The following is a 25,087-nucleotide window of genomic DNA, read 5'->3' on the forward strand; positions in this document are numbered from 1 at the left end:
GACGAGGATGAGACGCCCACGCGTTGGGGGGCCGCGGTGCCGCGCCGCCATCAAAACGTTGGATTGGGGTCCGCCATGATGGCCGGTCCGCGGGTTCCATTCCCCACTCCCCACGTGTTCAATCGCTTTACAATCAGGCGAATGAAAAGCTAGCCCGCCCTGGGGGTCCCGTCCCATGAATGTTGAGACGTCATGCTACACTCTCGCGCGCACGCGCGCGCACACAAGATGAATCTTGGGGTTTCGCTCGTTGGCTATGGACAGCTATGGGAGGTCCAGGACCTTGTATAGGCCCTGGGCCGTCCGCGGTCTAGTCGCTGTGGTCTTGTGGCTTGTGGCCGTTTCGCTGACTATCAGAGCTACCCAGCCGAAAACTAACCTGCGTTCTCCTTCTCCTCCAGGATGGACTCGGCGCCTTGGTTGACGGCCTGCATCGTCGCCGCCGCCATGATCGCTGTCGCGCTGCCCGGCGCGGCGGCCCTGCCGAAGGCCCTGCCGGACATGCTGGCGGCAGCGCTGTCGGGCGGCCAGCCGCCGGCGGACAGGCCCAGGTCGCCGTCGTCGGAGTGGTCGTCGGAGAGGTCGCCGCCGCCGGGCCACCCCCTGCTTGACGTGCTGGACAGCAACCGCGACGCCAGGAGGCCGCCGAGCTGCGAGGAGGCACGGCTCAAGTGCGCGTACCGGACGGGCTGCGGGCGCGCGCTGCAGGCCTACATCGTGGGCTGCTCCTCGCTGCACCACGGCCCGCCGGGCCACTGCCCCGAGGCCTGCCAGCAAGCCCTCATCGCGCTCACCTCCACGGACGAGGGCAAGGACCTCATGACGGTGAGTAGTCCACTTGGTGGCTGAGGGTGTCTCGAACCGTTTCCGCCAGGACCCTCTAGTTGATGGCGGCGGGGTCGTCGTCGACGGGACGACTCACAGTGGGCCAGAAGACCGGCGCCGGCGGCCAAAATCCCGAACAGTTTTTGAGCTAAATGGGACTCGTACCGAACGTGTGGCCCCACCGATCGCCACCGATGGATTCCTCGTCCGGAGAGCCATCCATTGGTGGGGTCACACGCTCGGTTCGAGTCCTGTTTAGCGACTCTGGAGCTCAAAACGCGTCTAATGTTTTGGCCGCCGGCGCCGGTCTTCTGAAGGTCGTCCGAGTGGCTGGCGAGACTGGCGAGGGCGAGGCTGGCGCCAGGGACGGCGGGAGGTCCACGACGACGTTGTGGGCGTGCATGGCGGGGAGCAGACTGACGCTGTCCACATGGCCGGGGCACGGCCGCCTAGCCGGGACGCACCCTTCTCCAGTGTGGTGGCGCCAGACCACGCCAGACGCCTCGCGCGCGGCCCGAGCCCGAGGCCGAGCGTGGCGAATGCTGCCAACTGCTGCACGGTGCCGCACCGCAGCGCAAGCCTTTCTGATCGATTCGCTGCAACCCTCTGGAGGCCGGACGCGTTGGGTGGTTCACTTCTTCTGCCGAAACAAACAACAAAACGGTTGTTTTTGACGGTGCAGGCGTTGCGTCTGCTCTTGCGTAGCACCGCGTAGCACGCCATACGGGGACCGGCGTGGCCTGTCTTCTCTCAGCCTCAGGGGCGTCCTTGCTCCTTTTTTTAGCCCGCCGTGGAGCCCTCTCGTCTTTCTCTCGCATGTGTTCCTTCGGGCCAAAGATAAATTGCGAAGGGACGTGCTGACAAACGCCACGCCACTGCCTGGTCCTGCCTGGGTCTGCACACACGTGTAATGGCGGGGGCTGGCGGGAGGAGGATTTTGGCGCCAACTTTCAAATGTTGTTGTTGTTGGTTTCGCCGTCGTTAGTCCTGGGTCACTGGGGGAGAACTTTGGAGGGAGGGGGCTTTTGGCGAAAACTTTCAAATGTTGTTGTTGGTTTTGCCGTCGTTAGTCCTTGGCCACTGGAAGGAAACTTGGGGGAGGGGAGAGAGCGGCATGGGGCTTGGGGTGCTGGGGGGCTGGCTGGGCTGTCACTGCGTGCCTGAGTGCCTGGCAACGCCAAGAAGTGCGCCAGTGCAGTGGAGCAGGCCATGTACGGCGTCGAGCATGGATACGGACGTATTCGGCTCCAGGCCGCTGGAGCACGGCAGCCCTGGAGGGCGAAAGCGTTCTGGAGAACAGCAGGCCGTCCTGGAGGTCCTGGAGTCCTGGAGCGACGCATTATTGTTTGTCCCGTTCCTCTACAAGACTCTGCGCGGCCCCGCAGAACGGTTTCGAACAGTTCGTCGCTCTGTCTCTCTCGCACTCGCAGGGGGCGTCCCGCGAGAGAGACAGAGCGCGACGACTCAGCTTGGCTGGAGAGAGAACTCGCGGATGGACGGATGTGTGTTTGGCGGTTGCGACGCGCGTACCTCTCTCTCTCTCTCTCTCTCTCTCTCTCTCTCTCTCTCTCTCTCTCTCTCTCTCTCTCTCTCTCTCTCTCTCTCTCTCTCTCTCTCTCCCTCCCCCTCCCCCTGCCGAGCTCGTCACATATTATTACACTTGAGAGAGACGGGGAGAGGCGCATTGCTGCGTCGCCCCGACGCCAGCGCGGCCAGCATACCTGGATAATGATTCAATCACATGGCCCCAGCGGCCGGGCGGCGGGCGGGGCGGGGCGGGGCGGGGCGGGGCCGGGGCGGGGCGGGGCGGGGCGGGGCGGGGCGGGGCGGAGCCATTACCACGCCAAGCTTCTTTAACGTTTTTTGTCCCCTCCCCCTTTTTCACCCTGCCTCTCCGGAAAATACAAGGGCATAACCAGTGTATGAGTACTTACAGTGCATAGGGACGTTGGCGCGTGAAATCGAACTGGAAGCGAGGAATAATTCCTGAAATTGGAGCCCGCGTCCGGCTAGCCAGCCAGCCATCCAGAGCCAGCAGGCCGGATGTGCATCGGAGTCACTTGGCAGCGGCTTGGCCTGCCTGCCGAGGGTCCGGACGTGGCCGGGCAACGCGACGTGTGCCCGTTTATTAAAAACGTCGAAAACGCGACGCGGTGCCGCTGCCTCGCGCCGCTCTCCCAGCCGCGCACGGCCGTCTTCCTAATCGTGATCACTGAGCCCGGCCGGGGCCGTCGCTCCGTTTCTGTCGCACCCATGCGAGAGAGACAGACAGAGCGACGGCTGGGATTAATCAAGCGGGCCGGGATGATGACCCTGATGGCTTTGGCCGTGCCGCGGCGTGCGCCGTGAGGCAGTGCCACGGTGTAGGTGCCGTGGGCAGGCCGAGCAGGCCGGCGTGGGGGCGTCGACGGGGTCCTCTGGCGCCGGACACGGGGAAAACCACAGCGCGGCTGGCATTTGAACGGGGATCTATCTGGGCGGGGTTGGGTCCCTGCCGACCTTTAGGCGCCGCCGCCGCGCCACGCCGCGGCACGACGTCGGCGGCCACGTCGCGGCCACGACGCCGACGTATGGGGAGTCGTGAGGTCCGCGGCCGGAAACGGGGCTGGCCTGGCTGCCCTGGCCGCCCTGCAGACTGATTCCGAGAGCCGTCTTCGTCGCTCTGTCTCTCTCGCACCTACAAGGGACACCCCATGAGCGCGAGAGAGACAGAGCGACGAAAACGACTCTCGGAATCAGTCTGCAGAGGCCCGGAAAGGGAGCGGCGGGCGCCTTGCCTATGCAGCAGCCTGCTCAAGCATCCTCGAGGACGCCGCCAAGTGCGACGCGGCGGACCGCGGCGCGGCGTGGCAGGTGGTCCGTGGCGCGCGCAGCGCGTGCCGGAGGGGCCGCGACTCCACGCCGCCGTCGTGCAGAGCGCCGCCGCCCTCATCGCACCGTCTCCCTCGCACCCACGACGCCCCATGAGTGCGAGAGAGACAGAGCGACGAAAACGACTTTCGGAATCAGCGAGCTGTATGTCCGTGTGCCTGACGTGCTCCCCGCCCCCCTGTTGCAGTGCCAGTGCGCGGACGAGCTGTGCGAGGAGACCAAGCGGCGCGTCGAGGTGTGCCGGCCCGCCGTGGTGCGCGCCACCAGCAACGAGTCGGCAGTGTCGTGCCGCGTGGCGCAGCTCATCTGCGGCGCGGACGCGCTCTGTTCCACGGCCCTGGACTACTACCACCTGCACTGCCGGAAAATGTTCCTGGGCCACCGGTGCAGCAAGCGCTGCAAGAACTCCATCTCCATCCTCAGGCGGCAGGTGAGCAGACTCGCATTTTACAAGACTTTTTGAGTCATTTTACAAGACTTTTTGAGTCATTTTACAAGACTTTTTGAGTCACTTTACAAGACTTTTTGACTCACTTTACAAGACTTTGAGTCATTTTACAAGACTATTTTTGAGTCATGTCACAAGACTTTTTGAGTCATTTTACAAGACTTTTTGAGTCATGTTACAAGACTTTGAGTCATTTTCCAAGACTTTTTGAGTCATGTCACAAGACTTTTTGAGTCATGTCACAAGACTTTTTGAGTCATGTCACAAGACTTGTTTTGAGCATGTCAAAGCTTTTGTCATGAAGAAAGTCCAAATTTTGACATGTAAACTTTGACATCCACAACTCAATGTGCTGCTTCAACGGAGACGTCAAGAAGCGTCCATTGCCTGGAACCTCCACCCGGGTGCACGGCGACTCCGAACACCGCGACTCCGAACACCGCTTCGTCGCTCTGTCTCTCTCGCACCGCTGCGGCGCCCATCAGAGTGCGAGAGAGACAGAGCGACGACACCGCTCTTCGGAATCGGCCAGAGTCAGCAGGGCGGCGTCATTTCCTGAGACAGTTGTCTCTGAAGGATGCCGCTCGCCATTAGTCGGGCCGTCGCGTCAACGGCAGTCGCTCTGTCTCTCTCGCACCCTTACGGAGAGCCCCATGAGTGCGAGAGAGACAGAGCGACGAAACGACTCGGCGGCGCTTTCTCCGCGTCCTCGGGACGATGACGTTTTAATTAGGACAGGACAGACCCACCCTGCACGCTTCATGAGGTCTCCAAGTCTCCGGCCTGGAGACTTCAACGCAGGCGCGCAGCAGAGTGCCCTCGGTGCCCACCGTGGCGCTCTGCAGACTGATTCCGAGAGTCGTTTTCGTCGCTGTCTCTCCCTGGCACCTGTAAGGGTCGCCCCCGTCAGAGACTTAGCGACGAAGACGCCCTCTGTTGCTCCCTCTCTGACCGCCTTGTTCCTCTGCCCGCAGGAGAAGGCCGCCAAGCTGGACTCGTGCTGGTGCGACGGCCGCGAGGACTACGACTGCCCCGCCATCCGCGCCAACATGGCCCGGCTGTGCTTCCACCAGGAGCCGCCGCGGCCGCCGCCCGACGCGCTCCCCGGCGACGTGGACACCAACGAGCTGCTGCCCAAGCGCGACGGCGGCGGCGCGGCGTCGCTGCGGCCGCTGCTCGCCCTGGTCGCGGCCGCGGTGCTGGCCGCCGCGGCGGGCGCGTCGTGACCGCCGTGACGACGGCGTGGCCTCGGCGCCACGATCCCCATCCCCACCAAAGAGACGCCAGCAGCAGCGCCGCCGCGACGCGGAGCAGCGCGAGCAGCGCGCCACCGCGGGGCGCCTCGCCTCCAAGCAGTGCACGCCTCCATACAGCCGTCCGCGCCGCGACGCCGACGCCGCCACCCAGGCCGCCGGGCAGGCCGCGCCGGCCAGCGCTCTCTGTCTCGCTCGCACTCGAGGGACTTTCCGAAGGGGTGCGAGAGGGACAGAAGCTGAATCGGTGTGCAGGCGCGGGGACGCGACACGCTCCACTGGCTGGCAGGACTATGGCCTCGACGGACAGCGCCGCGACGCCACGCGAATGCAGCGCGCGTTCCAGTTGGCTTGCCGCCCCCCGCGCCGCCCCCCGCGCCGCCCCCCGCGCCGCCCCCCGCGCCGCCCCCCGCGCCGCCGAGACGCGTGTGGTCCGCCCAAAGACGCGCGGCGCAGCGGCTTATCTGAAATTCAGATGCAATGGACCAATCGCTGGTCGCGGCGCGCCACTGCGGGAAGGGCGGCTCGAAACGGCACGGCCGTCGGCCATTGTGATAGGTGGTGCTGCTGTTGTGTAGCGTTTACTCTAATATGTTCGTACCTGTGTACAAAGCTGTAAAAAATAAAGTAGCATAAAAGAAAACGAGGCGAGACTAGGAGATTGTAAGCCAAGACTGAGACGTCTTCCCGCTGGTTTGTGCATTGGTGGGCAGATCAGACTGATTAGTCGATAGTCAAACTGCCATCGAGACATAATCCATTGTTTAAAATGTATTATTTTCCAAAACGCATGAAACGTTGTTTCATTTTTGAAATTATTGTTGTGGACGATTTTAACGAACAGTTACCCAATGCGATTGTTTACTTTATGTGATTTGTAAAAATTCCCAGTGACAAAAATGGAAAATGGTGCTAATTTTGAAGATAGAAGTGACTTGTCTTTGTTTGTTCTAGAATGTGATCAAATGTATAGTAATTGTTTTTATAAAGCTGTAGTTTGCCCTACTGCCGTTCTGTGTATGTATCACAATCACAGAGGTATTTTTGTGTGAGTGTGTTTGTGCTGTTTCGAAACCGGTCGCGAAACCCGTACTATTCGCGTTTATAGTGTATGGTGCGTGTGTGTATGTGTGTGTGTGGTGTGGGGGGGGGGGTGTATGTATGTACGGAGTGAGAGAGACTTGTAATAATTGTACATACGAGAAATAATGTGATGATGGTGTACATAAGATTAATTTTGTAAAACATACATGTAGAAATGTGTAAAGACTGCAAATATCTAGAGAGAGGACGTTGTATGAGTGCGATTGAAGACAAAAAATTATAATAATAAATTTTGCGATACTGATTGTTAAACGGCCGTTTCCGCTTATTCCATTCGTCGTCCCCCCTCCCTCCCTCCAGAGCCGAAAATGTTTATCGGTTCAAAGAAGTCCCGGCAGCGAGTGTGCCGGTGTTCCGATCCCGGCGCGAAATTCGTCCGCGGCTTTCCCGTCGCTCCGCCGAGGCTGCCGCGCTGCGCAAGGCGGTGATTGACGGCGGGTAATTGAGTAATTTCAACCCCAGCGGACTGATTCCGAGAGTCGTTTTCGTCGCTCTGTCTCTCTCGCACTTATATGGGACGCCCCGTGAGTGCGAGAGAGACAGAGCGAGGCCTCTCGGAATCGGTCTGCCTGCAGAGGGTCGGTGGTGATGATGATGATGACGTTGATGATGGTGGTGACTGTGATGCCCGGGAAAGGTAAATAATGGCGGCTGTTCGGCATGACGGCCGCCCTGCTTTTCGGTCACTTTTTTTAGTTCCTTTTGCACCTGCGGCCTTGCCTGCCGGTTCGCCGGCCTTGCCCACGGCGCTGCAAGGCTGCACGGCCATCTCATTTGAAATGGTGAGTTAGGCCGGGGAGGCCGTGCGGGCCGTGTTCATTCAGACGTGGCGTCAAGCCCTGGCTGGCCGAGCCCTTGGCGCCCTTGGCCGAGGCTCCGGGGCCCTCTACGGGGCCCTCTACGGGGCCCTCTACGGGGCCCAGGCCGGCGTAAGGCCCCCGGCCCAGCCCCACGGTGCGCGCGGCGGTCGGGCCGGCCGCGCCGGCGACCACCCGGGAGAGGCGGAGACACGCGGGGAGCGGGGCCGGGCGGGGCGGGCCGAGGCCGGCGGGGAGAGTCAGAGTCCCGCGGGAGAAAACAAGGAAGGAAGGAGAGTGAGAGTATCGGCCAGATTCCGATCTGGCATCGAATGCATCGAATGCGGACAGCACGGCCCCATTCTGCAGCAGAATGAATGGCTGCATCCTTCGCGGTGGCGGTCGTCATGGCGAAGGACCGCCGGGATACGTCGACGGTCCCTGCCAGGACACGTCCGCGTCGACGGTTCCGCCAGGACGCACGTCGGCGTCGGTGGCGCCGTCAGGACACGTCGGCGTCGACGACTGCCCGGCCGAACGGGGGAGGAGCGCCCCTGCCTGTCGTCGCACCCGTCGCCCCGGCGAGGCCTCCACCTGCCTGTCGTCGCCATGCTTCGGCCCCTTCGGCCCGCCGGAAGCGGGGAACCCGGCCGAAGTGTGGAAGCTGGAAGAACACCACAAGGCACTACTTACCGCTGGCGGGCTGATTTCGAAGAGGTCTGTCTGTCACTGTCCTATTGGACCGCGAGAGACAGAGCGACGAACAGTGGCCCAGAAGACCGTTGGAGGCGGCCAAAACTCTAGACGCGTTTTGAGCTCCAGGGTCGCTAAATGGGACTCAACCCGAGCGTGTGCGACCCCGGCAATGGATTCCGGAGGGCAATCCATTGGTGGGGTTACACATTCGTTTCGAGTCCCATTTAGCGACTCTGGAGCTCAAAACGCGCCGAGAGTTTTGTCCGCCGCCACCGGTCTTCTGGCCCACTGTGCGACGGTCGGAATCGGCCTGCTGGTGGGCCCAGTCCGTCTGCGAGTGCGCGGCTGCGCGGCTGCGTCGCCGATGCTGATTTGAACCCGTTGTGACAGCCGGGCCGTGGGCCGCAGACTGACTCCGAACTCACCGCTCTGTCTCTCTCGCACGCGTGGGGCGTTCCCTCCCGGCGCGAGAGAGACAGAGCGACGAGTTCGGAAGGAGCCGCTGCAGCGCTGTTACGTGACCGCCACACACGTCGAAGCGCACCGCGGGGCCGCGGGGCCGCGAGGCACGCAGTGCGGCGCGGAGGCTGGCGGAGGCCGCGGCCTAGCCTTGGGCCTTGGAGCCTGGAAGGCCAGGAAGGGAAGGCCGCACCCACGCCCGAATCCACATTCCTGCATAGGGACCGCCAGCAGACGGATTCCGAAAGCCTTTCGTCGATCTGTCTCTCTCGCACTTCTACGCGACGCCCCGCGAGTGCGAGAGGGACAGAGCGACGAAAACGATCCAGTCTGCAGGGGACCGCTACGTCATTTGCCATTCGCGTCTGTGTTTGTACCGAGCTTGCATCATTCCGAAGCGCCGCGAGTGTATAATCACGGATTCCTTTCTTTTTATTTCTGTTCCCTTCATATTTTCAATTATCCTGTTTGGCCGGGTATGTCCATGGTAATGGGCCCCGGGCCGGCCTCTATGCGGTATGGACACGCTGCAGACTGATTCCGAGAGTCCTCTCCATCGCTCTGTCTCTCTCGCACTCATGGGGCGTCCCGTATAGGTGCGAGAGAGACAGAGCGACGCGAGCGGCTCTCGGAAGCAGTCCGCTGGACACGCTGGACACGGCGCGGATCGCACTCGGCACTCTATAACGCACAAGGTGCACGTCCAGGGGGCGTGGCCAGGGGCGGCCGGGGGCGGCCGGGGGCGGGGGAAGGCCAGAGCGCGCGGAGCGGAGAGCGGCACAGGGGCAGGCCGTGCCGTGCCGCCGTGCCCAGCCCGGCCAGATCCCGGCGAGGCGCGGCGCGGCGCAGGGCGGGGCGTGGCGGGGCGTGGCGGGCCGGACCACCCAGCGAGACAGGAACTGGCGGACAAAACCGTAGTACTCCTCTTGGTCGCCGTCCCGTCCCTCTCCGTCGCGGTGCTCGTGACGACCGGGACGACGGGGACGCGAGGGGGCAGGGAAAGGGGGAGGGGCGCCCGACGCTCTGTCTCTCTCGCACTCACGGGCCGTCCCGTAAGGCCGCGAGAGAGACAGAGCGGCAAAATGGCCTGTTCGGCCCAACTATGCGGGCGGGGCTGGCGGGGCCTTCCGCGGAAAAGTGATGACCCCGCGGAGTGGTAGGCCTCCCGCAGGCCGGCAGACAGAGCAGTGCTCTCGTCGCTGCGTCTCTCTCGCACTCGAGGAGATCTACGGCACTGGCGGGATCAGCCTCCTGCAGGCCCCCATGCCGGTCGTTTTGAACGGACGGAGAGCGGCTCCCTTTCCTCCAACATTGCCCCCCTGCCCCTCCACAAGGCCGGTCGAGGACCTCACCAGGGTCCATCTCGCCAGCGGAGCGCGGTGGGGGCGGTGGGGGCGGTGGGGGCGGTGGGGGCGGCCAGGGAGGACCCGGGTTGACCACGACGACGGAGAGGCGCCAGTGCACAGCAGCCGGGCAGACTGATTCCGACACTCGTTTTCATAGTTCTGCCTCCCTCGCACCTTATGAGTGTGCGAGCGAGACAGGGCGACGAAAACGACTCTCGGAATCAGTGTGCTGGTTGCGGCATTGACGCGTCGTCGCGTGCGTGCGTGCGCTGCGGGTCGGAGGGCGTTAGGGCAAAAAACGCCATCCCCGGCGCCGGCCCTCACGGTGTGCCCGCCCCGAAGTGCGTCATCAGCGACGACCTGGGCGGCGGCGGGGCGGGCGGCGGCGGGCTCCTCGCTTGCCGCTGCAGTTCCTGCAGTTCGGAATCGTCCGGATGTCCGGACCCCCGGCACCGCCGCCACCCCGCCCCCAAGCGGTCGGTGGCCGCGCCGCCGCGCCGCCGCGCCTGCTGACGGGGCTGCCATCCGCCCCCCGCGGCGTGGGACACGGACATGAAGACGTCCCAGAATCTCGACGCAGTGAGAAACAATCGATGAAGCTGTGCCCGACAGAGATTGCGGGACTATATAGAGCACCGCATTCTGGACATGGAATCGGCGCGTTGACGCTCTGGACCCAGTGGACCAGACTGAGTCACGAGGGGGCAACCACGTCCGATGTTTGGGGTCTTAAGTCGAGAGATTTCGTCGGATTTCGCAAGATTTCGTCCAATTTTACGCCTAAAGTCTGCCTGTTCTTTCCTTTTGGGGGATACGGATTTCCAGAGATTTCAAGGGGTCCAGGGGACACAGGATTTTTCGAGTGGTTGCCCTCGCTGAGTCCGCTCACTGCTTTCTCTTCTGTCTCTCTCGCACTCGAGTGGCGTCCAAAGCAGTGAGCGAAACAGGCTGCAGGCATTCATTGCGGTGAAGCGGATTTTGAGAGGCAGGCTTGATCTGGACCAGAGCCCGACGCGTCAAAGGCCCCGCCGGCCCCGCCCCTTCGTCCGCACATGGACCACGCCACTGTGGCGCTGTGGCACTGTGTGCACGAGTCGGGCATGGAGTTCATCACACGCGTGGTTAAGCCCCACCAGGGCATGCCGGGGTTCGGTTCCAGTCCGGCTCCAGGGGCTCCAGGCCGGATAGATTGCACGTGAAAGGCACCGCCAGCCGCGGCCGCGCCGCCAGCAGGTCGCTCTGTCTCTCTCGCACCCCTCCGTGACGCCCCGTGCGTGCGGGAGAGACAGAGCGACGACTGGAGCAGGACTGGATCGGGACGCAAAGTGACACGCAGGGCGGCACTTCAAGGCGCAGCGGAGCCGCCGCCGCTGCGTCCAGAAACCGCACGAGCCACTCTCTGTCTCCGTCGCTCCCACGGCGTGCGACGCAGTGGGTAAGCCCTGCGGAGAAACCTGAGGCCACCTGAGGCTGCGGTCCCTGAGGTTGGCAGGCCTGCAGGTTGGCACGGTTGGCACGGGCCACGCAACGCAGCTTCGACCGACTCCGATTAGTTCGCCCGGCCATCTGCGCACGTACCGTGCTCCATATAATAAGTGAACCCGACTCGAAACAAACACTTCAGAGTATACCAGACAGGTAACGGCGAGGGGTGAACGAACAACGTCCCACATTCATTGCGCATAATTTGAACACATTCCACCCACATTCCTGCGACAAAACCGCGGCAATGTGAAGCAAAGACGCCAGAAATCTTGCAGATTCCAACACATTCTCACAATCATTGCACACAAAATTTTACAGTGGGTTACCCCTCGGGGGTACCAGATTCCTAGAAGCAAGGAAAACCCAACAGACGTGTTCGATTCGAGTCCTTTTTTGAGTAACTCAAAACGTGTACAAAGTCGTGTCCGCTGCGACTCGGGTTTTTTTCGGCCAACTGTCCGTCCACCTACTAGTCCACCTCTTTTTCACCTTGTTTGTTTGTTTGTTTGTTATTCTTCTGCATTAAAGAAACACGAGGGGATAAAAACTAAGACGGTCCGAGGCCCCCGTCCGTCCAGCCAAACAATATAAACGGTGATCGAGAGGAAGACAAGGACTCGATTCACTCCCTAATCTATCGGCCGACGCCGCATCCTCCCCAATACCGCCTCGCCTGCCACCACCGGACTGACTCCGACAGTCGATGTCCTCGCTCCGCCTCTCTCGCACCTATACGGGCCGCCCCATGAGTGCGAGAGAGACAGAGCGGAGACAACGACTCTCGGAATTAGCCTGCTGCACTCCGGACCGGACAGCCAGGACGGCCCGGACACCGACAACTTATCCAAACTAAACGCCAACTGGACTGAGAGCGCTGGGAGCACTGAGAGGGCGAGGGAATGCCAGAGTGCTGCGCACGCCTTACCCATCAAGTGTCAGAGGAAAAATGCCCCAGTTGACGCTGCACCCATCGGGTGTCAAAGGGAACATGCCCCAATTGTAAACAAAAATTTCAATTCAAGGAAAAAAACTAAGAAACGCTTTGACGTTTGGACATGCAGTGATTCGGCTATCATCAGGTGAAACTGCAGCCGGTCCGGTGTGCTTGCTTGCATACTTCTGTTCGTTTTGTTGTTTTTCTTGTTTTTTTTTTCGCAGGGTAGGGCAGTGTTCGAGCAGCCATTCTGGAGGGATAGGGAGGAATAAAATCGACCCTTCCCCCTCCACACACCTTGCTATGATTACTTCATCTGGGTGTGATAAGTGCCGGCTCCCCTTCCACCTGCTCCTGAAAGGCGCGTCGCCCTCCCCCTCCCTCCCCCCCCCCTCCCCTCCCCTCGCGCGGCCCGACCCGGACCTGTTCCAAACACCTGCAGAGCGCGGCGGTCACGTGAGGCCCCCCCCCCTCCCCCCAGCAGGAAGCCACTTTATAACGAGGCGTTTGCCTTTGCTTTTTGTTGCGCAGTTGATGACTTTGTTTTCTCCTCGATATGGGGAGGAGGTAGCAGGGGAGCGGGAGGGGGCAGGAGGGGCCCCGCAGGAGTGGCGCCGTGGATACAAAACGCGCGTACCCCATCCGTCGCCGTCTCTCTCTCTCTCTCTCTCTCTCTCTCTCTCTCTCTCTCTCTCTCTCTCTCTCTCTCTCTCTCTCTCTCTCTCTCTCTCTCTCTCTCTCCGGTATGAAAAACTCACGGTGCGTGACACGGCGGACGTGCGCGTTGGTCCCGAGGGAGCGTGTCCTCCAGAGACTGCAGCAATGCTGCAATCGGGAACACAAAGCAATCAATGGCCGTGACTCGGCGCCACTCACAATCACATTCACATTCCGGTTGCGTCGCGGCGGACCGATTCCCGGACAGTGCGGTCTCGTCTCTCCGTCCCTCTCGCACCCCTGCCGTGCTGCGCCCCCACGAGAGCGAGAGAGAGGGAGAGAGAGAGAGAGAGAGAGAGAGAGAGAGAGAGAGAGAGAGAGAGAGAGAGAGAGAGAGAGGGAGAGAGACAGGGCGACGCCGCCGTTTCGGAATCAGCCTTCCGAGGCGGGCGGATGGGGTCGCCACGATTGATCCAATTTCCGTGCGTGCGTGGAGAGATGAACGCGCATCTTCTCCACGAAGGGTTTTGTAGGGAGAGGACACGTGGTGTGTGTGTGTGTGTGTGTGTGTGTGTGTGTGTTTATCTCTCGTATGAAGGGCCAAGGTGGAGCAGTCGAAACTATACTGTCTATAGACGTCTATAGACGTCAAAATAACACCGAACGCTGCTGCCGAGAGGCGCAATGCTTCATGACAGAATTTGTCACATTGATGTCACTCTTTGACGTCGTATTGACTTTCGTGTTCCGTCTGGAGCGAGGGGGATGGTCCAGTGGGAGCCCGTGGGAATGGGGTTCGTGCCTTCGTCGCGTCCCCGAGGATCACCCTGGCGGCGAGGGCGCGGCGAGGACGTCCCCGAGGGCGTGTCCGCGCCCCTCCGCCCCGGCAGCGTCAGCAGCAGACTGATTCCGAGAGTCGTTTTCGTCGCTCTGTCTCTCTCGCACTCAAGGGGCGTCCCCCACAGATGCGAGAGAGACAGAGCGAATCGGTCCGCAGCAGTGCAGCGTCCCACAGCGTCCCTCTGTCCGGCAGCACAACGGCCCTCTTCTCCGCATTCCGCCCAGGATGAGGCAGAGATATATTAATCCGAAAAAAAACGCCGCCCCCTTTCCTTGTTCGTTCCCTTCCCCACACTTTTGGCCCTTCCCGCCCCGGACAAACGGTCCAATAAAAACCTCGCCGCCGCGGCACTGCGAGAGCGAGAGAGAGAGATGCTGGCATGAGAACCGTCGGATTTATTGAGTCATCAGCGCGGCGCTGGCGGTGCTTGATACCCGCACCTCGGACAGGGCCCCGGACAGGGCCCCGGACAGGGCCCCGGACAGGGCCCCGGACAGGGCCCCGGACAGGGCCCGGACGCCCCGGGCGGGCACCGCGAAGGGCCGGAGAGGGCTCGGCATGAGCCCGGATTATGGCCCCACAGGGCGGGGGGCTCGGCGGTGCTCCGGATACCCGCAGGGCCCGGACAGGGCCCCGGACAGGGCCCCGGACAGGGCCCCGGACAGGGCCTCGTCCTCGTCGGCCTGCAGGCTGAAAACTGAACAGCGCCCCGGCGCTCCGTCTCTCTCGCACCCGCCGGGCGTCCCCGTGGCAGTCTGGGAGTGCGAGAGAGACGGTCGGTCGGCAGCATCTCCAGGATCTCGGACGGCGTGTCCAGCGCCATCAATTACCGCGTGGACACGGCGACGGCGCGACAGGGAATTAGAACGGTGGCACCGGCAGCACACTCACTCCGAGAGTCGTCCTCGTCGCTCTGTCTCTCTCGCACTCACGGGGCGGGCCGCACAGGTGCGAGAGAGACAGAGCGACGGAAACGACTCTCTGGACCAAAGTACTGGCAGCGGTCGGCAGCGGCTCTGGGCAGCGGCATCCTCAACTCCCAACCGTCTCTCTCGCACTCGTGGGACGTCTCGTTGGGGCCCGAAAGACACATAGTGGTGGTGGGGCGGTGCACTGTTCAGGTGCGGTTCCAGTGGAGGGTAAAAGGACGCCCCCCCCCTTTTAACCACCACCAGCACACACACATTGCCCCTAGGTTGCCGAGAGGCAGGCAGAAAAACACACTTAGTCTCTCCAAGTAAGCAAAATGTGCTCATTTTCCCCCCTCGGACCGGGCCTAGATCCGCTATGCGGCTTCGATTTTTTTTTTCCCTGCCAGGGGGCTGCGATTTCCGCCCCGTCCCAAGCGGGTCTTCGATTTCTGTCCCCCTACTTGGCACATAGTCCGGCCTCGGGTTTGTGTTCCAACCAGGCTGAGTCTTGGTAGGGCTGGTTTCGTTTGCAGATCGGGTCATTCCCTGTGAGAAATGCGATGCCATTTCACCGACGTCCGGACGCCGTCCGGCGATGCGACGCAACCCAACGTGCAGTGGTGTCTGTTGGGTTGCCTACCCACCGGGCGCCGAGCGCTGGCGCTCAGTTCAAGTGGATGATTCCAGTCCAGTCTTAGTTTCAATACAGTGACCATCCCCATATGATGGAAGCGGTTTTCGTTCACAGGACAGTGATTTGATCCAGGCCAAGCATGGCGGCCTTTCTCTTTTCACACCTGCATTTCATTCCTGTTCGGACAGTTGGTAGCCCTGCTCGCCAGACCAGACGCTTTCTCTCTTTCTTTTGTCGCACTTTTATCAAAACATTTGTAGGTACACGCACACGTCTGACCCGTCTGGAGCCTCATCGCCCGCACAGAGGGCAAACTCGTTGCTCTACTCGCTCTTGGAGACACACGGTAAGTCGAAGCCAACGAGGTGCCGCGCCATAAGCTCTTGGCGGCGACCTGTTGCGCGTTAGTGGGTCCACAGCCGGTGAAGCCGAGAGGTTATGGTGGAACATCATTGATGTCATGCATGAAAATATCCTGGAAGTTTGAGCTACGCGTTTGGTTCCATTTTCACTCACCTCTTTCTCCCTGTGCCTCCAGGAGCCATGAACGGCGCAGACACTTCCTCTGAAGCCGAGAAGCCGAAGGACTACTTCCAAAGCTATGAGGACCTGGAGGTAAGCCTTACTACTGTCCTAGATGTTTTAACCTTGTCAGCATTTAGGTATTTGTGTACCTAATTTGATTTTAGGTCAAAACATTTTATTGGGCGTTCTTGTTAGTGACGATGGTTAAAAACATATACTTAGTGGCTCACATTTGACTCTGCAGGTTCATCACCTTATGTTGAATGACCAGCCTCGAACTGAAGCCTATCGACATGCTATCAATGCAAACAAAGCAATGTTCAAAGACAAAATCGTTGTCGACGTCGGTGCTGGCACAGGTATGGTTGAAGTGAAATCAATTTATGTCTTAACTAATTTATGTGTCGTGATTATTTTGACAAAAATATATTTTTATTTCACAGGTATCCTGTCAATATTTTGTGCTCAGGCTGGCGCTAAGAAAGTTTATGCTATTGAAGCTAGCAATTTAGCTGAACTCATGAAAGAAGTTGTCAAGGAAAACAAATTAACAGACCAGATAGAGGTTAGTTAGATACGAGTCTTGTTTTGAAAAAATTGAAATAAAAATTCAGGTTATTTATAATAAGTTATTGTCTGTATTACAACTCATTTTCTCTTTCTGCTGTAGGTTATCCAAAGTCGTGTTGAGGATGTAGAGCTTCCTGATGGGCAGAAGGCTGATGTTTTAGTCTCTGAATGGATGGGCTTCTACCTTCTGCATGAAGGAATGCTGGACTCTGTCTTGAATGCTAGGGACCGCTTATTGAAGGAAGGAGGGTTGATGTTCCCTGACAAAGCTGATATATGGGCTGCTCCATGCTGCCTTCCGTCATTGTATGATTTCTGGGAGGATGTTCAAGGAGTAAGTGGTTATCTAATTTAATGTTGGTCTCAGGATTCCTTTTTTTTTTTTTTTTGTATTTTAAATAACCATTTTTATTTCATCTTTGTAAGGTCTCAATGCAGTGTGTTGGTAAAGCGTGGCGTAAAAAAAAAGCAAGCAGTCCTGAGGTGATGACGATTGATCCAGAGGATCTTCTTGGAGCAGGAAATCTAGTGAAGAGTATAAATCTTGCGACCGTTTGTTTGGCTGACTTGGAAAAGATCAGTGTAAAGCATGTTGTAGCTGCAAATAGTGGTGGAAGGTGACTATTTCTATTCATTTATTCTTGTTTACTCATTCTTGATTCAATTTTTATTTTTAAACTGTAAATTTTGTGCTTTGCTTTCTGTTTTAGATACCAGGGTGTATGTGTTTGGTTCACAGTGCGGTTTCCATCAGGTCTAGTGTTGTCCACGGCTCCCTCTGCGCCCTCCACCCACTGGAAACAAACAGCAATAGTTCTTCCAGAAGAACGGACTGTGGAAGAAGCTGAACCCTTGGCGTGGGAACTCACCATGACTCGAGATCCAGAAGCTGTTCGCCATTACAATATAGAATTAACCCTGTTAGATCCCGAAGAAGAAAAGCATCCCACGCCTTGCAGCTGTCATATGACCAAGTGCATTGTAATCAGAAAGTTTATTGAACAGTCAGAAGAGGCTGAGGATGAAGAGTTTGATGAGGAGGAGGGAGAAGATGATGATGAAATGGAAGATGAAGAGGAGTATGAAAGTGATGTTGAAATGAACAGTGAGAGGCAAGATTTAAATGATGCCAACAAGACCAAAGAAAATGGAGAAGGAAGTCATTAAATTTGGAGGCAATCTGTTTTATTGCGCTAGTTAATTAACAAGTTTTGCTTAGAACCTCAGAACTGTACAGTGGTTTTGTCACATGTATATCTTATCTTATTATTACTCTTGTTGATCTTGTCTTTATCATGTGAATTTTGAAGAGCCGATTTGTGTGGTAAGATTTCATCATGTTTCTTTGCAAAGAAACTGTTATGTGTACTTGTGTCTCTTTCTCCTACCTCATCATTTTGACTAAGTTTTCTCCTCAATGAGCTGCTTCTTTTTCATTGCCTCAGTTTTCTCAAGGAGGAGTTGGTTTTATTGACAATCTGTGCAGCTGCTTTTACTCTTCATTGGGACAGAAACAAACCATTTATTTTTCATAGTTACAGTTCGTAAGAATCAACAAAGTACCTGATTGGTTTTGTGCATTTGAGACTGTGTGTAGGTCTGTTACACCTGGGTTTTGAGTTCCTTGTGTGCTGCATGTTACATAGTGGGTATTTTTATTATTATAGCCACAATTGTCAAAGCTGGGATCAAAGTGGCATATGAGGCTGTTATTAATTTTTAACAATTATGTTGACAAGTTGCTTCAGGATCTTAGGGCCTTCGAAAGTACCAGAAGACCTTAGGATTTAATACAAAGCTGAAGGGCAGTTTTGTTTGTTTTCTCTCTTGACTGATTTGTGGAACTAAACAAATGTATGTGATAGTTGTGTGTGAACATCTGTAAGATTTGTTTTTATGATTGAGCAGTAAACGTGCCTTACATCAAGCGAACTCTGCTTATCTTTTCTGTCTGCCCGTATATTGAAAAAGTGGAGAGGCCTGCCCGCATGCCAAAGGTGTTGGGAAGGAGCGCCTTCAACCAAACAAGCCAGGCAACGGCAAAGGGTTGACTGCCAGTGACCTTGACCCACGCCGCGTCCTTGGGCAGTCTTCCAGGAGCCCAGCGATTCCAGAGAGGCGATTCGTCACTCTGTCTCTCTCTGTCGCACCTCCTCGGGACACCACATGGGTGTGACAGAGACAACGACTGTTCCAAAGCGGCGTGCAGCCCATCATCAATCGTCGCCCTTCGCGTCGCCCTTCTGGCCTTGCTCCACTTGCGAGACGCCGGGCGGGGCAGGGCAGCCCTTGTGGCCCTCGTGGGTCAGGGCGTCGCGGAGGGCTTGTCCAAATACCTCTGTTTGCCCACGGCGTCTAACGAGCCGTGCAGCGTGCGGTCTCCGAACAGCACTTTCCACGCACCGTCTCTCTCGCACCGTCACGTTGCGCCCCGCGAGAGCGAGAGAGACAGAGCGACGAAAACACTGTTCGGAATGGGCCCGCAGCCGCCCCCGCGCCGTGCTCGCCACCGGCCTCCGCCCGGAGCAGTCGGCGCCTGACCGCCTCAAGGAGGGGTCTCGCGGGTCACCAGGCCCGTGCACCTGGCCGTCAACCGCCACGCGGTCACCAGGCCCGTGCACTTGGCCGTCGACCACCACGCGGTCACCAAGCCCGAGCACCTGGCCGTCGACCACCACGCGGTCACCAGGTCCGCTCACCTGGCTGACGGCCGCCATGGCGCTTCGCGCGGGGGAGCGGCGGCGACCCCCGCAGTCCAGGACCATGGGTGCGTCACCTCCGCGATGGGGACCAGGCCAGGGCTCGTGGGGCCGGGACTCCTGGGAGCGCAGGGGCAACAACAAAGTCTGGAATCAGGTAATCAGTCTAAACCCTGCCTGAACCGCAGGGGTGCCCCGTTTGTGACTGATAGTGTTATCAGATCGGTCATAAAAATAAATGACTTGCTAATACCGGTCTTACCCCGAGCCGCGAGCACCGCGATCTTGTCCAGTGGGTCAACACCTCGTCGCGCGCGGCGCGCGGCCTGGTATTCCCTATCGTTGCTGATTGCTCGCCGCGCCACTGAAATCACTCTGCCAATACCCCGCGTGAAAAAAGCGCCACCGAGGCGCGGAGTATCGCCGAACGCTCATGGCGTGGCTTGTGGTGGATTCCAGCGCCCGCGGCGCTGGGACGGCGCGCCGCTGCCGCCGGACACCGATCCCGGCCGACGCGAAGCAGGCCGTGGAGGTGCCGGCGGCATCCCCTTCCTGCTGGTGCCGGGCTACTGCGTGTCGCGGCTGCTGGGGCTGCTGCCGCTGCGGTACGTGCCCAGGGAGAACCCCGCCGCCGACAAGGACACCTGGCTCAAGGTGTCGCTGCCCTGGCTGCCCTTCTGCCTCGCCATGGCCGTCTGCTCCGCCTACGCCACGTACTACCAGACCGACGAGTTCAGGAAGGTCGTGATCAAGACCAGCACCGACCTCAGCAACTACGTGTACGAGGTACGGCAGCAGGCTGGTCCAAAGACTCGTCCCTGCACAGTGGGCCAGAAGACCGGTGGAGGCGGCCAAAACTCTAGACGCGTTTTGAGCTCCAGAGTCGCTAAATGGGACTCGAAACGAATGTGTGACCCCACCAATGGATTGCTCTCCGGACGAGGAATCCATTGGTGGGGTCACACACTCGGGTTGAGTCCCATTCAGCGACTCTGGAGCTCAAAACGCGTCTAGAGTTTTGGCCGCCTCCACCGGTCTTCTGGCCCACTGTGGCTGGCGCGTGGTCGCCGACGTTTGTCTGAACGAGCCCGCCCCGGCGCTGCAGGTGCCCATGCTGCTCAACACGGTGATCGCGCTGCTCTGCACGTGGTACTCGTTGGTGAGCGCGCGGAGCATGGCCGTCTCGTGGCGCACCGCGCACACCACCCTGGCCGAGCTGGACGCCCTGAACCGGTCGCCGCCGTCCACGTCGCGGTAGGCTCCCCTGTCTTCTTGCGCTTGCGCGCCGAGTGGCGCCACGACTTCCAACACCCACTGCAGCACATTGGGCCAGAAGACCGGTGGAGGCGGCCAAAACTCCAGACGCGTTTGGAGCTCCAGAGTCGCTAAACAGGACTCGAACCGAGCGTGTGACCCCACCAATGGACTGCTCTCCGAACGAGGAATCCATTGGTGGGGTCACACGTTTGGTTCGAGTCCTGTTTGCGACTCTGGAGCTCAAAACGCGTCAAGAGTTTTGGCTGCCTCCACCGGTTTTCTGGCCCACTGTGTGCAGGCTTGCTCCATTCAGCACTCTCGTCGCTCTGTCTCTCTCGCACTCCCTGGCGGCGTTCCAGGGGTGCGAGAGTCACAGAGCGACAAAGTACTGCAAGGATTGCAACTGTTCGTCTCACTTTTAACCCTTGACTGTCTAGGCACTGCCGGCCGCTGGAGAGCTGGGCCTTCTTCCTGCTGGTGTGGTTCAACATGGGCATGGGCGTGGTGGCCCACCTGATGTACACGTACACCAAGGAGACCAAGATGGAGTGGTACGTGACGGCGGCCATCATGGCGGTGCGCCTCGTGCCGCTGGCCATCGAGAGCCAGTATCTGCTGAGCTGCCTGCTGCTGCAGCGAGCCTACCGCAGCATCACCATCTGCTTCCGGAACATGTCCCGCGGCTTCTTCCCCAGCGACCAGGTGCCGGCAGACTGATTCCGACAGTCGTTTCCGTCGCTCTGTCTCTGTCGCACTCATGGGGCGTACCGTATGGGTGCGAGAGAGACAGAGCGACGGGAACTATCAGTCCACAGCTCTGTCTCTCTCGCATCCATGAGAGCGACAGAGACAGACCGCTGTGCCGCCCGAACCGCCTCCACGACGCCCTCCTCCGCTTGCAGCCCGAGTCCCTGATGGACGGCCCTCTCGGCGGCCCCCTCGGCGGCCCCCTGGGCGTGGCGCTGGCCGAGACGGGCGGCGGGCCGGACGACGCCACCGAGCCTCCCGTCGTGGTGATCCCCTGGGCCAGCAAGGTGGCGTGGGGGGCCGGCCAGGGCCAGAAGGACCACCAGAAGGACCACCAGAAGACGGGGCCACCAGGGCCCTCGCGGCACGCCCTGCTGTCGCGGCTCCGCGTGCTGCACCAGCGCGTCTTCCAGCAGGTGGAGGACCTCACGGAGTACTTCGGGCCGCAACTGCTGTGCAAGCTGGTGCAGACGCGCATCCAGCTCATCACGGACGCCTTCGCGCTGGTGGGCGCCGTGCAGTCCCAGGTGCCGGGGGACGCCGTCAAGCTGCCCTTCTGGGCCATCGAGGTCTGCTTCCTGGCCTACCGCCTGTTCGTCGTCGTGTACCGCAGCGAGAAGGTCCTGCAGCAGGTACACTCTAAATGCCTTCCGATGAAATTTCGAGCTGTGCTACGGTGAATTCGGCGCAACCGAACGTGTGACCCCACCGTTGGATGCGTTGTTCGGAGAGCAATCCATCGGTAGGGGTCACAAGTTCGGTTCGAGTCCGATTTAGCGACCCTGGAGCTCAAAACGCGTCCGGAATTTACCGGTCTTCTGGCCCACTGTGGGACGCGGCCGCCTGACGACTCCGCGATGCTGTCCCGGCGACAGCGCCGCTCCACGGGACTGCCTACCCCGCCCCGCCCTAAGGGGCCATGGCGCCTGGCGGGCAGGCCGTCCCGTCACGCAGCGCTGTCGGCGGGGCAGCGTCGCGGAGTCGTCAGGCGGCCGCGTCCCTCGAACTTTGCACGTTTTAAAGCGGAGCCCTTTCCACCAGGATCAGGTGCTGATGCAGCTGGTGTGTCTGGTGGACCCCTCGTCCTGGGACCACGCGTCCACGCAACAGGTGAGCACGCGCCGATGTCGAACACCGCCGGCGTGGTCACCGAGATGGTGCCACTGCATACGGATTCCGAGATTCATTTCCGCCGCTGTCTCTCTCGCACTCACGGCGCGTCCCGTGTAGGTGCGAGAGAGACAGAGCGACGGAAGCGACTCTCGGAATCAGTCTGCTTCTTACATTGGCCGTTGCCTGCCCGCAGCTGCAGCTGTTCCGGCGCCAGGTGCGCGCGCTGCGCGCCGAGCTGCACACGTGCTCCATGTTCACGCTCAACTACGACCTGCTGCTGGCGGTAGCTACACTGCTACACCACGACGTACAATGGCGGGCCGGAATGTGGCTGCGGCTGGTGCGGCTCGGCGCACAGTGGGCCAGAAGACCGGCGAGGCGGCAAAAATTCTAGACGCGTTTTGAGCTCCAGAGTCGCTGAACAGGGCTCGAAGCGAACGTGTGACCCCACCAATGGATTCCTCGTTCGGAGAGCCGTCCATTGGTGGGGTCAAACGTTCTGTTCGAGTCCCATTTAGCGACTCTGGAGCTCAAAACGCGCTTAGAATTATGGCCGCCTCACCGGTCTTCTGGCCCACTGTGCGGCGCGGTGGTTCGTCGCTCTGCCTGCTGGCCGCAATCATGCGCGCCGCATAACGTCATGGGAATAGGCTCTCCAGTGTAACCGCGGTACTATACGGCCGCGTTACATTTTTTGTGGGCAGCTGCCCCGGAGGAAATGTGAAGTTATCGCTACGCGGAGCCGGCATGGCCACGCGCTCAGAGAGAGCCAACTTCGCGGAAATCTCATTTGGTTAATCATCCGGCGCTATATTTGTTCTCGTTAACTGCAGTCGTTAGAATTCACATGCTCCGTGCTCGGGTCGTTCAAATTAAGCTGTCGCATGCCGCAGTCAGTGTGTCAGTCACGTCTAAAGACGGACCGCCGTCCCAGATACTGGGGGTGAATGCGCCCCGTGCTGTCGGACAGAAGAAATACTTTTGGCAGAAAAATGTTCCCGGGGAGAAGTGACGCTCTCGGCGGAACAGTGGTGGAGGAGGCCTTTGTCGTTTAAAAGAGGTTCAGCTCAGCGCCCTCTGTGATTCTGCATCGCGGGCTTGCCGGCCTCCGCCACAGCAGACTCATTCCGAGAGTCGTTTTCGTCGCTCTGCCTCTCTCGCAGCCATGCGGGACGCCCCGTGAGTGCGAGAGAGACAGCGCGACGAAAACGACCCTCGGAATGAGTCTGCAGCCGTCCGCACTGTGCTGCCTTATCGCCACAGGCACAGCATTTCGCGCCGTTTCCGCTCGGCCGTGAAGTGAACACCGTCTAGGATGGCGATGACGACGCGCGTCGGGCCGCTCAAACTGAAACCAGAGTTGCGCGTCCGGCCGAGCGGCCGGGGCGTTAGTGCGTCTGCGTTCCTCGCACAGTGGGCCAGAAGACCGGTGGAGGCGGCCAAAACTCTAGACGCGTTTTGAGCTCCAGAGTCGCTAAACGGGACTCGAACGGAACGTGTGACCCCACCAATGGATTCCTCGTTCGGAGAGCAATCCATTGGTGGGGTCACACGATCGGTTCGAGTCCCATTTAGCGACTCTGGAGCTCAAAAAGCGTCCGGAACTTTGACCGCCTCCACCGGTTCTCTGGCCCACTGTGCCTCGGTTACTCAGGGTGCCGAGCTGCGCGTCCTCCCAGTGTCGTGTCCTCGTGTCTCAGCCGCCTCAGTCCGCAGGGTCGTTTCGTCGCTCTGTCTCTCTCGCACCCCTGCGGGCCACGCCATGAGTGCGAGAGAGACAGAGCGACGAAGGTTCTGTTCGGAATGAATGTCCTGGTCCGCAAGGCGGCCCAGCCGCGTTGGGAATGACCAAAATGCTTATTCCAAAAAGGGCGCCGCCGTGCGCCGGGCATCTGCAGACGGATTCCGAGAGCCGTTTCCGTCGCTCTGTCTCTCTCGCACATAGCCGGACGCCTCATGAGTGCGAGAGAGACAGAGCCACGAAAACGACTCTCGGAATCAGTCTGCGGCGACGGGACGAGGCGCGTGGACGAAATGACAAAATGTAGTCCGGGCCGAGGCCGACGCCGTCCCGCTTCCACCGGCATGACGCCCTGCCGAGTGATTCCGCACATCGCTGTCGTCGCTCTGTCTCTGTCGCACTCCCTGGGCAAGCCGTGAGGGTGCGAGAGAGACAGAGCGACAGGCCGCTCATCCTTTTCATCCTCCTGTGCCGCAGGTGGCCGCCACCACGACGACGTACCTCGTGGTGCTGGTGCAGTTCCAGCCCAAGAGCAGCGCCCCCCCAACGTAGCGGCACCTCAGCCCGCGTCGCAGCCCGCGTCAGCCGCGTCGCAGCCCGCGTCGCAGCCCGCGTCGCAGCCCGCGTCGCAGCCGGACCACGTGAGCAGCCCAAATTTTGTAACCACATTAATATATGGGCAACGCACCACCAACGGACTCAGACATGACAGTTTCTACGAGAAATGTACGCAGCGGATGAGGTCTGGAGCTCCATCCGCAATGTATATTTCTCCCGTTTCTGTTAGAACTTCTTTCTCTTCGCGACAAGGGCTCCTTTGGTACACCTGTAGGTGGCCGGGGTCGCGACGGGTCGATCCGCGATGCGATCCGATCCAAGAGCACGTGCCGTCCTCGTGGCTCAGCTTTACCCGTTGCACAGTGGGCGAGAAGACCGACGCTGGCGGCCGCAAAATTCCAGACGCGTTATTAGCGCTAGAGTCGCTCAATGGGACTCGAACCGAACGTGTGACCCCACCAATGGATTGCTCTCCGAACGAGGAATCCATTGGTGGGGTCACACGTTCGGTGCGAGTCCCGTTTAGCGACTCTGGAGCTCAAAACGCGTCTAGAGTTTTGGCGGCCGGCGCCGGTCTTGTGGCAAATCCACTGTGCGTTTCTCGCCGGGTACGTGG

General features: G+C 59.7%; 3 protein-coding genes across 3 annotated transcripts; all 3 read left to right on the forward strand.

Moving 5' to 3' along the window:
• Positions 1–501: 501 nt before the first annotated feature.
• LOC117642999 (growth arrest-specific protein 1-like) lies at positions 502–6,449 on the forward strand. The gene is made up of 4 exons (XM_034381636.1): positions 502–825; positions 3,884–4,126; positions 5,119–5,296; positions 6,289–6,449. The coding sequence occupies exons 1-4, from the start codon at positions 502–504 to the stop codon at positions 6,447–6,449; spliced, it is 906 nt and encodes a 301-aa protein (XP_034237527.1).
• An 8,944-nt stretch (positions 6,450–15,393) lies between these two features.
• Positions 15,394–18,288, forward strand: LOC117642664 (protein arginine N-methyltransferase 6). The gene is made up of 7 exons (XM_034381079.1): positions 15,394–15,607; positions 15,800–15,876; positions 16,031–16,145; positions 16,230–16,351; positions 16,457–16,690; positions 16,783–16,973; positions 17,067–18,288. Exons 2-7 carry the CDS (start codon positions 15,805–15,807, stop codon positions 17,521–17,523), a joined length of 1,191 nt encoding a protein of 396 aa, XP_034236970.1. The 5' UTR covers positions 15,394–15,607; positions 15,800–15,804; the 3' UTR covers positions 17,524–18,288.
• Positions 18,289–19,119: 831 nt separating this feature from the next.
• LOC117643000 lies at positions 19,120–24,482 on the forward strand. The gene is made up of 10 exons (XM_034381637.1): positions 19,120–19,212; positions 19,515–19,841; positions 20,161–20,309; positions 20,750–21,014; positions 21,215–21,242; positions 21,284–21,290; positions 21,343–21,691; positions 22,101–22,169; positions 22,366–22,455; positions 24,391–24,482. Exons 1-10 carry the CDS (start codon positions 19,120–19,122, stop codon positions 24,463–24,465), a joined length of 1,452 nt encoding a protein of 483 aa, XP_034237528.1. The 3' UTR covers positions 24,466–24,482.
• Positions 24,483–25,087: the final 605 nt, after the last annotated feature.

The sequence above is a fragment of the Thrips palmi genome, unplaced genomic scaffold, assembly GCF_012932325.1.
Source record: "Thrips palmi isolate BJ-2018 unplaced genomic scaffold, TpBJ-2018v1 HiC_scaffold_16, whole genome shotgun sequence".
In the NCBI taxonomy this organism is placed as follows: Eukaryota; Metazoa; Arthropoda; class Insecta; order Thysanoptera; family Thripidae; genus Thrips; species Thrips palmi.